Consider the following 13238-nt stretch of genomic DNA (forward strand, 5'->3'; position numbering starts at 1 on the left):
TTTTTATACTTCAACTAGTCAGACTTTAGTAAGACATAGTGCACAGAAATTTTACAGAAGTAGAGAATTGCTTGTTTTACACAGCTACTGGTTTTTAATTTAAGGATACAATGGAACAGTGTCTCAGCCACAAACACACATTGTCCCAGGTTAAATCAAACCGCAAGCCACTGCCCCGGGACCAAAGTGCAGACACCTGCATTTCAAACATCCGCGGTTTAGGTTGTGTGATCATAATAAAAATCATTACCCTTATTCATACTGTGTGTGGCCCACAAGTCTCACTGCCACATGTTGGAAATCAGTTCCTCCCCCTCCTCCTGGTTCAGTCTCCCTTTCTTGCTCTCCGTTCTTCACGAGTTAAGAAAAAGTCTGGAAAATCTGTGAGAGGAGAAAAACATGCCCATGGCTGAGACTGTCCCTCTCTTCCTCTTTGCATGAGAGAGAGTGAAAGAGGCAATGGCACACACAGCACAGCGGTTGGCAGCCTGCAGTACTTCCTCATCCTGGCTGCTGTGTTGAGGCAGACAGCCGTTGCTCTTGACCCTTACTTTTCACCCTCAGACTCAAAGCAAAGGACGAATATTTTGGTCAGCTATGCTTTAGGGCACTCTGGCAGAGGGCAGGCGCTAGAACAGCATCCAGCACCAGACACGTGAGTGAAACGCACCTCTGTTTTTTTTTCTTTAGCATTTTCTCTGACACTAATCTGCCATCACCCTTTTTCTGATTACACACTACCTTGAACTCTCAGATGAATATGTTCTTTTATCCTGTCATTGTTTTACAGCTTTGTAGGGATGATGGAGTTTATTTTGGACTGAAGATGTAATTGGCAACTGTCGGATTTGAATAGGAAAGTTTGAAATAGGGAAAACTGAAGTCATATAATAAGTTAGTTAGAGAGTGACTGCGGACATCTGCATGCTGATTCATCTGCCAGGTTTCTCAGATTTCTGTTTACCACTGAAACTTTACTTAGGCTTAGACCAACCTGTGAAGGACTCTATGCAGGAGTAGTATTTACACAAGGTTTTCTAACAATGGCTAGCCAGTGGTTGCTGTATTTAAGCTTATGTGATGCATGTAGTGTGTTCTATTTAGGTTTATGAAAGACCACACGAGAGGATGTGTTGACACACAGACAGACACACTTTCAGCCTACCATCTTTAGATCCTTTTTTTTGTTTTTTTTTCAAATGCAGTCATGAGCATAAGACATGCTTATTAGGTGAATCATGCACATTGTTGCTTCTGGTATTTATAGCGTAGGTCAGCATGAATCTGTAGAAAAGCAGGCATTTTAATGCCCATGGTATGATGGTAAAAAAAATAATTAAACAAAACTTTTGAGTCTTGTTTGGTTATGGTTTGTTATGTGTTGCAGTGCTTCAATCTTTTTAGTGTTATTCTCTGTGGATAGAATAAAAATATAGGTTGTAGCTTAGCAGCAGCTAGCTTTGCAGCCACTTCTTTGCAGGAATGCACTTTCCCCATCTGATCAGTGTTTCTTTTTTTAAAGGTATGTGTAAATGCCAGTGACAGGATGTTCGTTCTTATGCACTGATAGTTCCTGGTGACGGGAGGATGCATAACATTTGTGTCTGCTCAATATTCAACTCAAACACATAATCTGAAAATTTCAAGTGTAGCACACACCGTCCTGCATTGGACGAGGGCAGCCTGAATATAAGGTCAGAGAATGGTCAGGTCTGGTTAGAATTTCCATACGTGATCCGAGGCGATTTGTGGTTGTGGCAGGCTGAGTCTGCCAAGTTACATATTTGTGCAATGAATGTGTACATGCAAGAGGGTATTTCCTCTGTAGCTATATCTGTTCCTTTATGCTGCCGGTTGCACCTTAAAATGAATATACATGCGAATCTGTGGAAAAATATAAACAACTTGTTTTCTAAATACTGGAACTATGTACGTGTACTCTTAGAGAGAACATATAAATCACAATATGTTTTTAATGTGGTTGTTTCTTAATGTATATACGATACCTAAATTAATGAGCAGACTATAGGGGATTGAGCTGAAATTTAAGAAGCAGTGGTGTAAAATGTAATGTCTTGTGGTCAGCTATTTACATTATGTATGTTTTACATTATGTATGAGATGAAAGCACATTGTCTCCTCCCCTGAAGCTCGTATCAGATCAGATGGTGTGGGAGAGATTGTATAATCCAGGACCAAACCGATAACAGTTGGTTTTGACTCCCAGTGCTTTCTCCTTATCTCCTTTCAGCAGTCCAGTTTAACAGCAACCGTCAGAAACAACTTGAAAACTCTTCACCACTCTGTCCCATATTCAGCCTTTACATTCATCTTCCTGTTTTTGGAAGCAATGTAATTAAAGTAGATGACAACCCATTACTTATGGCTGTGGTGACTACCAATTATATTTGGTTTTCTAATTTGGTATTTTTTTTAAAGCAAATTCCATATTTAGCTTTTTACCAGCCTTCTTTAAGCCACGATGTCATCATCCCACATGTTTGTTTTGTCAGACCGTGCAATCTGTAGCATAGTAAAAGTCAGTAAATGTCTGTTATCTTTGTTAGCCCGTTTGCTTTTACAGTGAGATGCCCAACTCTCACTTTCTGTCTTAACTCTTAGCCAAGAGTTAAGACAGAAAGTTCAAGTTTTAAAATACAACCAGCTGTCTGTCTCTCAAAGAAATTTGGGTTCCTATCTAGGTCGTTGTAAAGTGGGACAGAGTTCTGGCTCCTGGGAATCATATCTCTGCAGAGGAATATGGAGAGGTCATGTTTGCAGATATTGCGGAGTTCTGCAGTGGTCCAAAGAAGGTGAAAACAAAGTGGATTAGATTTAAACTGTAAAGACTTTTGCTTTACCAGAGTTTTGCAATTGTAAAGGCTTGTGTTTTTAAACATTACATTACCATTTCTCTATTGCCAGATTTTAATTTATTCCACAACATAGTTGGTTGTTGCTTAGTTCTCTCCTATGTCAAAAAAGAAAATAATATAACCTCAAAGGGGGACATCCTCAATTTTGCCTTACTTCCTCATTTAGGCTACGCAGATCAGAGCAGGTTGGGAACCAGGTCAAATGTGTGCATGGAAATGAGTTGTGCTGTAGCCTTGTAAACGGATCTAAAGGGAGGTGAGCCATCGCAGCTGAGGTGTTAGTCTACAAGGCAGGAGTTAGTCACAGGATCTTGCCTAGAGAGATCTTAGTATCATCTGATGGGCCAGCAGTGAGACACATGCTCTCATATGGGGGAATAACAAAGTGCATACAGTGTGTTCTTCATCAGGAAAGTCTGTAAGCACCCACAAACACAGACTAATAAAATAGCAATGTAAAATGTCCTGGTAGTTCTGTGGTGGGAACATTTTACTGATAGGGTTATCACCTGTATTGTCTTGTGATTATTGCCCACACTTCTTCCATTACCCATCATAGTGTTATTCATAGGACTGTTGGTTACTACAGATTTTTACAGCAGCTTCACATGTCCTGCTCAGAACTGTTGTCTGAAGACATGCAACATTTCAGTCATTCCAGCAAATGAAAGTATAGTTTAGAGCAGAGAGGAAAAACTCCTCCTTGATAGCCCTGGAGGGTTTTGCTGGTTTGTTCTTACAGAGGCTACAGGGTATCCACATTAATAGCACTGAGCTTCTCAGAGGCAGACGATCAGGTTACCCAAACCCTGATCAATGACTCAGCCAGTCCTGTGGGAACTACAGAGCTCTTTACCAGTACACACTTTCCTTGGTTAAGTGTACTCCTACCTCTTTCCGTTCCCAACAGCTGCTCTTTGCCCAGATGAGTGCATTTCCATCTGGACATAAAATACACATCTTTCATAGTCTGTGTGACCACATCCTGTTGGAGCTGGAAAAATTAAGCTGTCATTGTAGTGCTTTATAACCATATTCCTTACAGGGGACAGTTGTGGCGGCAGCCGGCTGCATGCCTCCTACTAGATCTGTGGAGATAGTGCAGTGTGTTGGTCAGTGCTGCTGGTTTGAACAAATCAGATAAGCGATTTTGTTCTCTCTCCTCCCTCTTGCAGGAAGTAGTTCAATGGTGTTGCTACTGTAATAACCTTAACTGCCCTCAGAGACAACTCTTGGCCTGTATATTTTGGAATAGCCACAAAATGCCACTGGGCAGGGTCAATGCAGTATAGTTTTCATATTAACATGAAGCAAAAGTACGGCCTGTTATTCTGTGCTTCCTTAAGTTTTATGCAGCTGTGGTGCTTGACCCAGTTAGTATCTTGCTAAAAATCTTTTTTTTTTTAATTGCAGTGTTATATTTTTGTTTTACACTTTCTTTTACATTAGGGGTAATTTTCTTAAGATTTAGATCTATACTGCCCCGCAAAGGAAAGATGCAGAAACTACAGCTGTAGGCCAAAATTGATATTTGTAATTGTTGTTTTAATATTTTTATGTAGTTTTAATCAGTGGATTGATTGTAGTTGGCTACATGTGAGTGAGGCTAAAAATAAAGTTATGTTTATTTATGGGGCGCCCGATAGCTCGTGCCATTAGGGCTGGGTCCTTGCTGCAGAGACCCAGGTTTGCTTCCAGCCTTTTTGTCTTTCCTGTCTTTCGCTGCAGCTGTCGTAAGTCAAAAGACAGTTTCACACAGTGTCACTCGTCTTATTGTTCTCAGAGACTTGTTTGTTTTTCAAAGTGTGTTCATCTTTCAGCAGTGCTTACTAGTGCCTCTGGGGCTGTACACATTGTGGCATAGTGGTTAAAGAGAACAACTTTCAATGAGACAATACTGAGCATTTGTTTTGGAAAAACCTGCTTATCTGCTGTACTGCAGTGTATACACATCCACATTAATGCCTATAATAGATTTTTTTCTTTAGGAGAGCTAAACATTGTAAAGTCTGTTATTCAATGATTTCCTCCTTTCTCTGAACTTCTCTCAGGTGTAGTTAGCTGACACGCAGCCATGATGAAAGCGGGCGCCACCAAGGTGGGGCTGCCCAAGCCGGGACTCCAGGCCAAGCAGCCCTCCTCGGCCCCCTCTTCCTCCGCCACCACCTCCACAGCCATGAAGACCTCCAGATCTTCCAACATGCTTGCCTCAGACCAGCGCCTCAGCAGGGTGAGTCACGAGCATGTTACAATCTACCACAAACTAAAAAGGTGATACATTTATATACGAGAGATCAAATTGATTAAATGACTGCAGAACATTATTAGACCTTTATTGTTCATACTAACAGCAGATGTGTTTGTAGTTGAAAAGAGCCAGCAGTGATGATGCCTTGACAAAGCCAGCACTGGGAGCTGCTGCCTCTGGCTCCCGGATGAAGAAGACTGTGACCACTGGAGCCATCTCAGATCTCGCTGAGGCCCGCCCTCGCAGCCTGTCTGGTAGGTGACTACCACTCTTGTCAGATATCCTCAAATAACTGATTTCATAGACTTTGTTTAACATAAAAAAGCTATATGATTCTGATTTGTGTCAGAGTTTTGAGATAATCATAGTAAACACTATGAGAGGAGTGCAATGAACCACTTGTGACCACTAGAGGGCCACAGTACATCACCAAAGCTGCTTCTGGTAACACATAGCTTGAGAGATGCTTCTCTTTATCCTTCACTTTTTTTTCACTCTTTTTTTCATGTTTGGTTGGCATTGATGAGATGCAGGTGGCTGCGGGTTCTCAGGGTTTTGGTCCAGAATTGAGAGACTGGACGCATTCATAGTCTGCTCCTCAGACAACATCTGCTCAGCCGTGTGAACAGCAGGATATGTTTTGGATGACAAATGACAAAAAATGAACTTTTTTTCCCTCTCTTTTCATTTCCCTCTCACATTTATTGTGCACATGAATAAAAATAACTCTGAATGCTGTTGGAAATGCACCTTAAATACAGTATTTTTTTTAAATATTATTTGAGTCAAAATTTATATTAAGTATAAACATTTAGTTCACCCTAATGATGAACAACTTGTTGATGATGGTAACATGATATATTATTTGCATAGGGACAAATATTAATGAGGAATTTGTGTCTGTTAACCACTTATCACACCTACATTCAAACTGTATTTAGCTATTGCCCATGCAGCTTGCTTGTGCTAAATAAGATTTAATTAGTGTGTAACAAAATTATTCCTCATTGTGCTTAAAGCTGCCATATCCACATCTGAAAAGCAACTTTACAAGACAACAATACAGAGAAGCACATTGTCCTCTAGCCCCTTTTTTTATTAACCATATGGTCCAGAATTCTTTTTACACGTGGCATCTTTAGTGGAGATATTTTAGTTCACTTGTAGTTGAAGTGTCATACACACAGAAAAGGTAAGGATTTAAGCTGGTGATTCACATTTTTGGCAATGTTTTATCATTACTTCCATGTGTGTTCACTGTAGTTGCTGTCTTGACCCTAATGGTCAACACAGTGAAGAAATGTGCATGTAATTGCTTTATTTATGTTAATCTCTATTACCAAAGTGTTTAGTTGTTAGCCTGTAAAGTTGTGGCAGGTCAAGAATTATACCAGCAATATCTCCAATGACATTACTATGGCATGCATATCTTTTGTGGCTCTGGTGTTGCATGCAAAAGCCAGAAGAAGGGTGGAGATACCTGACAGACCTAAGCTATTTCATAATGTACCTCAGATTATGATGGTTAAACACATATGGGACAGATACTGCCGCCTCCTGTATTTGAACGTTGCTGTTGTTGGGGATTTGTGGTCCATGCCAATGCCAGTTATTTCCTGTGAGTGAATATCGCACACTTTCTTTTATTAGCTTCCCTAGTCACTGAAAAAACTGTACATTACCAACAGGATGCTATGTCACAATAAACAATTCTTTAAAATTATTTTATTATTTTATCTATTAACTTATGTGTTGGTATTGCACTTTGTATGAGCTAGGCACACCACTGGATAAACAGCAGCTACAAATAGACCTGATAACAAAGCATGTACAGTATTTCATGTAGGACAATGGCAGAAGATAATGACAGGGATTTGTTTGCAGTAATTAATGTTGTTCACAGCACATCCTTGGAAAATCCTTTGCGAGGGAGATAGCTGTGTTTGTTTATGGTGGCCCATGGTGTGTATATGCTGCGCTCTAGTGAAATTCTTCTTCAAAGGGTTGCCATGCTAAATAAGATAATTGAATTCTACTCAACAAAAGACTCAAGAGGAGCTGAGAAACCTCGGCCAAGTGAGGCTCACAGTCTTTCAAACACAATTAGACCATGATCAGCTTTCATAGGATTGGGCTCTAATTAAGCAAAGTTTGGTTTTTTGAAAGTGCTTTCACACCCAAGGACAAGAACAGATTCCCACTTGTGCTTCATGATAAATGTATTACTCTCCACATACTTCTTCTGGCCAAGGTTTTCTAGCCAATTTCCAGTAGTCAACCAAAGCTGAGGACAGGAATATTGTTAAATAAATCTTGGTCATAAAGAAAACCATCTTTGGGGCAGTGCTGTTATGTAGCTGCAGTTTGCATCAGGAAGAGTGGTACCCTAAATAGTTTTAATTAATTTATAGTCACTCACTTAATATTTCACAATACTACATTCTTACATACTTTCTTAATGAAAAAGCAATTGTAGGACACCCATCACAAGAGCAATGGCTTTTGCTTCACATGGTGTTCCCATCAGGCAAACTGTAGTGTTCTGCACCTGGGCTGGGAATCTGCACCAGTGCACGTCAAGACATATGACGACAGACAATGAATGGATATGTCAAACAGGTCTCAAAAATCAAGTTTATCAGTGTGTGGAAAATTTAATCTGACACTTGAAAGAGCAGTGATGGTTAACCATGTATGCAACGGTGACAGTCATTATTTAACCTGCTGCTCTCAATTATAAGTCACTGAGCCTGACCTGAGAGTTGGGAAGAACTATCCACACAGGGAAATGCCATGATTTGAATTTAGATTGGGGTGGTGATCTGTGGTATTTTGAACTCACTGATGTTGAGATGTAATGCACTGAAATGTATTGAGTGTTTGTATTTATCGATTTGGAAGTCTCTGAAGTTGTTTTTGAATGAAGAGAAGATTCAAAAATTCTGAATGTTCTTTAACATTTTGGGATAACATACTCACTGGGGCACTGAGATATGTCTTCGGGCTTGTCTTGTTGATGATATTGTCAGCTATCAGCATCATAAACGGCTCATAAACGGCTTCTCCCTAGTTGATATGCGAAATTATACATTGACAAGAAACAGCCAGGAGTCACTGGACTCTAAGGCAACTGCTGCAAAACTGTCATCATACCTGTCAGGCAGTAATTGAGTTTTTTCTCAGAGGCCATCCAAGTATGCTTGTGAATAGACCTTCAATGTATGACGGAGTACTTACTGAGCATTGAAAACGTACTTTTACTGAACTTCATTTATCCACTCCAGAAATGATTCACTCCATTTTTCAACAACAAATACACTAATGTCATTTAATTTCAAACTGTAATTGTCCTTACTTCCCATTTTTCAAATCAGTGCTAATTAAATGGGGTGATGGAGCAGTGGATAAGATGCCTGTCTTTAGTGTGAGAGACCTTGGTTTATTTCTCATTGCTAGACATCCACCATTGTGTCCCTGAGTAAGACACTTAACCCCTACCCGCTTCAGAGGCGTGCGACCTCTGATATACATAGCAATTGTAAGTCGCTTTGGATGAAAGTGTCAGCTAAAAGACTAATTATTACGATTAAATGTAAGAATGAGGGCAGCAGTGGTGATATGCATCATTTATTTTCTCACGTTTTATCAGAACTGAGTGGGATGCGCCTGAGACACTGTCCGTACATGGAAAATCAAAGAAACAATATAGCATGCTTCTTGTGCTAATTGGGATAATTTTGAAAATACTGCAGCACCGTGAGGACATAATGTTGTACCACATTTTGTTAAATTTTGATTTGTGCAGCAGTCAGTCTTCAGTCATGAAATGGAAATGTGGAACCCTCTTTCTCTGGATGGTATCAACTAAGAGATCACACATTAAGCAGAAACTGCCATTTTTATCATGATCTTTGAAAATATGTTCACGGTACTTCTCTAATCTCAGTATGTGTAATTCCAACTAGATGTCAGCTACGCAGCTATGGGTTTGTACTGTGAATGACAGCTCTCACTGTAGTCAGTATTCTTACACGATGAAAAGGTTTTATCTTTCTAAAAGACTTCAAAACAAGTCTCAGTAACTAAAAAAACCCTAAGACTCGAGCACTTTTGTTATCCGCTGTTAAAATGCACTTACAGTAGAAGGTTGAAGGCTGTAAAACAATGAGGGTGTCTTGGAAAAAAATCTACTCCAGTTCATGGGTCACACACATGCACCCACAGTATTGACTAAAAAGGTCAGCTGACTGATAATCTGACCCCACCCTTGCCTGCCGTCACAGCACGCCATGCTAATGAGTCAAAACTGTTATTTTTCCTAATGGAGTCTTGTCCTGTTCCCATTTGTCTCTTAACCAGCTCTACCGTGCTGTCAGACAATGGGTTAAAACCCAGCCATTTCCTGATGACTTATTTAAAACACCTCATCAATAATTCAGTAAAGCTTTCACTTGCAGAGGAGTCCCGGTGGAGTGTGCAAGGAGAAGAGACAGAAGGAGATAAGACTGTCCTACTCTATAAATAACAAGTTGGTGGGGCATAACTTTACGAATGGGCACTTCATTGACAGGCACTTTCCTTCACCTCTGTCAGTCAGTGCTTTCACACTGATCGTTAATGTTCGGGTGAATAGAGTTGAGCTTAACATAAATGTCTTTCAATGAGTCTGTCTGAATCGCTGAAGTACACTTGTGTTTTCAGAGTCACATTTGGTAATTAAATTGCACTAGCATTTGTTTTCACATTTCATATTTTGTTTGTGGTGGCTATTATGTTTTGTTGTATGGTTTAAATCCTGACCGGGTTGGTCTATGCACAACATTCAATTTACCTACAATCTAATGCAGATTCTTCCATGCACCAGGGCTCACTGAATGGTTCAAATTAACACAAAAAAACAAAATATTGCCATTTAGTATGATGTCATTATATAGACTAACCTTTTGTCAGCGTCCCTGTGTTAGGGAAGACCAGGGTTGGTTGGCACACTTTTCACTCATTGCCTATTTCTCTGGCATAATTTAGTTAGAATTTTCTAACCAGCAGCAAATAAGACGTTAAGATCTCAGCTATAAATAAATAGCTTTCGGGGGGGCGGGGGGTCATGTACAACAATGGTAGGGGAAACACTGAATGATAACATACATGTTGATCTTCAAATGTATTTAGTGATGTCTGTGATTTTCTCTGATGGATGCTATATGTCCTTTTGTTATGTGTGGCTATGTTTGTGTTTCTCTCTATCTGCAGTACTCAGGTCTCTCTTGCAACGTTCTTAATAATCTTGATCAATGAGATGACCTGATAAAATAAAGGTTGTATATAAATAAATGAAGGAGTTGGGTTCATCCGTCCAATAGAGTTCCACAGGCGTGGCAAGTAGCATGGAAGCTGTTCTGGAGGCTCGTGGTGGCCTGACTAATGTTGGTTTTACCTTTTTAATTTGTCAAGTGTTTCTTGCAGTGTTACTGAAAGTGAAAAATAATTTGTGTATCCCCGTGATTAGGATTCGCTCCAAAATGTAATGGGTAATATCTCGCCCCATGCTATACCCTTCCACCAAGTTTCATGAAAATCAGGCCAGTAGTTTTTCTGTAATCCTGCTGACAGACAACCAACAGCACCGAAAACATGATCTCCTTAGAGGAGGGAATGATTTAATGATTGACTTGATATTGATTTTCGTAAATGTTTTATGTAAATATATTTGTAATACATATAAGTAGATTTGAAATTTTTTAGAGGACTTATGTGTAATCCATTTGTAGATACATCATTGAAAATAGAATACCAAACTACCATTTAAAGGCTTGTAACTCTTGCGTTAGTTGAGAACCAACATGTTGAGTCTTTGACAAGAATTTGCAGATTTGAAAACACATGCGCCTGCCAATTTTACTGTGTCTGAGCTGTATGCTCTCTTTCTCCTTAGTGACGTGTGTCAGCGCAGTATTGTCTCTTTATAAATCTCCAAATACCAAGGTTATTTTTTGCTGTGTCATTCCCCAAATATCCATCAAGCAAACACAGGACGTTCTTTTTGTTAACTTTCAGCCTCTGCTCTATGAAAGGTCTGCTGTCAGTGAGTAATAGGAGATGAGGTTTCTCTCAGATTGTTCGCCATATGTGAGGTTTGCTGGCCACACCAGACGGACTATGACTTTCTGTTCCCTATTAATCAGCTCATAGCACCAATGCTCTGTCAGGAGAGAGAAAATGGACGCATAACGCAAGTGTCAGTTGACCTTGGTTAACACAAAACAGGTAGAGCAGAGAGACTAAGGTATGCTAGGAATATTATGGACGCCAGAGTGTGTGAGTTTTACTACGCACAACTCAGACGCCAGACTCCAGACACCAATACCATGTGGTCCCAGCAGGGCTGTGCCTGTCTGTGTGTGTCAGTGTTTGAGAGGCAGGAGGGGAGAGAGGTATGGTCCTTGAGCTCCTCATATCTGTCAGATAAATTAATCAAACACGCCTCAGTCCACTGGGACGCTTCAGCCTGTAAAAGCACTCAGCCATGACAGACACACACTGACACTGGCATTAAACTGACGTACATACATGTGCATGCAGGTGGACACACAAATATGTATGCAAAATTACCCACACCTCTCCTTTATGTCCCCATGGTGCCCTGTCCAAGTCTAAATATGCAATACATTATATACAGTATGGTAATGTACTCCTCCATTTATTATTAATACAGTGTAAAAAGTATGGCAAGCGGGAATAGCTTTACTCCCGCTCACTACAGTGCACCGAAAGGGTTTGCTTCAAATGCCAGAATTTAACACTGTATCTACGCATCTGGCAGCAACTCAGACATAAACACACCTGGCCCCTTTTAGGTTTGTTGACCAGAGTTTTGGCATCAAGTTTGAAATTCCTCTCTTGACAAGCTTGTGACCCCAGCAAGTCCCCTAAAGATGCAAGACAGAGAGAAATGGTCTTGCCAGATCTTAAAAGAGGCCTGTTGGGCTCACAGAGATGGACGTCCTGTGGTGAGGAGAACATTCTTAGCTGGATTAGAGGCATGTTTGTTTACCAAGGTAGATGTGCTGCTCCGAGACAAGGAGAGCGGAGAATATTGAGAAAAAAGAGGAAAATGTACAAACAGTTTATGCAACATTCATAAGATATGAAAAGACTTGGAAGCGGCCATGTACAGTATTGTATCAAAGAGTTGATTATTCAACCTGACGTGGGCTGAATCATACAGCAAAGTTGACCTTCCTTGCAACTATTGGAGAATTATTCAAAAGGCTTTTCTGGCTGGAGCTTAGAGTTATTGTACATGAGATACATATTAAGCAAAATTGCAGCTACAACTTTAAATATGCATCTCTTTATTATTCTGCTTATCCATTTTCATTTTCATGGTTCTTTTCAACAATGCACATGAAGGAAATAAGCTGGTAGCGCTGAGCTTATGCAACAGAGATGCTCACCCTCCTAAAAATATTAGTGCTCATCTGTGTCAAGTATGGCTTTAAAAATCGATGATGGAGTGAAATAAATTTTAATTTCTGACAAGTAGCAGTTCTTACAGATATGTGCCAGTGACTAACTTTTTGGACCATGACAACATACTGTATGGTACACACTCAGATACTGGGACATAGTGCAGTCTCATTGTGTTACTGGAAACTGAGGTGGGATGAAATTCTGCAAAAGGGTACAAAAAAAATTGTGTGGGGTTTTAATCTCTGTTGTTTCTTGTAACTAGGTACAACTGTGGTACAGAGGTATATTTGACTCATATGACAGCAATTTACCTGTAGTGTAGAAGAGTAGCTTCTGACTTCCTTGTGTTTTGACCTTTTTATATACAGTCTATGGTTTTGACCAAACTTCCAAGAGGGGTTCATAATGATTTCCCTGATAGTTGGACATATGTGAAAACCAAAAAAACACAACACCGAAGATTGGGGACCCAAAAAAGGAGACTAGTACAAGTGAAAATGACAAGTCATTCTCCCTTCCAACTTGTTTTCTCCATGTAGCTCCTGCCATCATAAATATTTAACATGTGCATACATTGTGAATGAGAAAGGACAGGAAAAAAACAAGCCTTGCGCTCCCTAACACACAACCCCACCAAACTAGCA

The 13238-nt window shown here is 40.0% G+C and overlaps 1 protein-coding gene across 5 annotated transcripts in view; it reads left to right on the top strand.

Annotated features, from left to right (window-relative positions):
* specc1 (sperm antigen with calponin homology and coiled-coil domains 1) overlaps positions 1–13238 on the top strand; it is a 74717-nt gene that overhangs the window by 10951 nt on the left and 50528 nt on the right. For 3 of the 5 annotated variants that reach the window (XM_038708309.1, XM_038708313.1, XM_038708314.1), the window contains exons 2-3: positions 4928–5106; positions 5243–5378. In XM_038708309.1, the coding sequence (XP_038564237.1) occupies positions 4951–5106; positions 5243–5378 (292 nt within the window). In that variant the 5' untranslated portion in view covers positions 4928–4950. Of the gene's footprint in view, positions 1–480; positions 656–2702; positions 2814–4927; positions 5107–5242; positions 5379–13238 lie in introns of those variants that run through there. The other 2 variants (XM_038708311.1, XM_038708310.1) reach the window with 2 other exon arrangements.

This window comes from Micropterus salmoides, unplaced genomic scaffold (genome assembly GCF_014851395.1).
Source record: "Micropterus salmoides isolate LMB-PRFRI ecotype aquatic unplaced genomic scaffold, ASM1485139v1 Ms_hic_scaffold_9, whole genome shotgun sequence".
Lineage (NCBI taxonomy): Eukaryota > Metazoa > Chordata > Actinopteri > Centrarchiformes > Centrarchidae > Micropterus > Micropterus salmoides.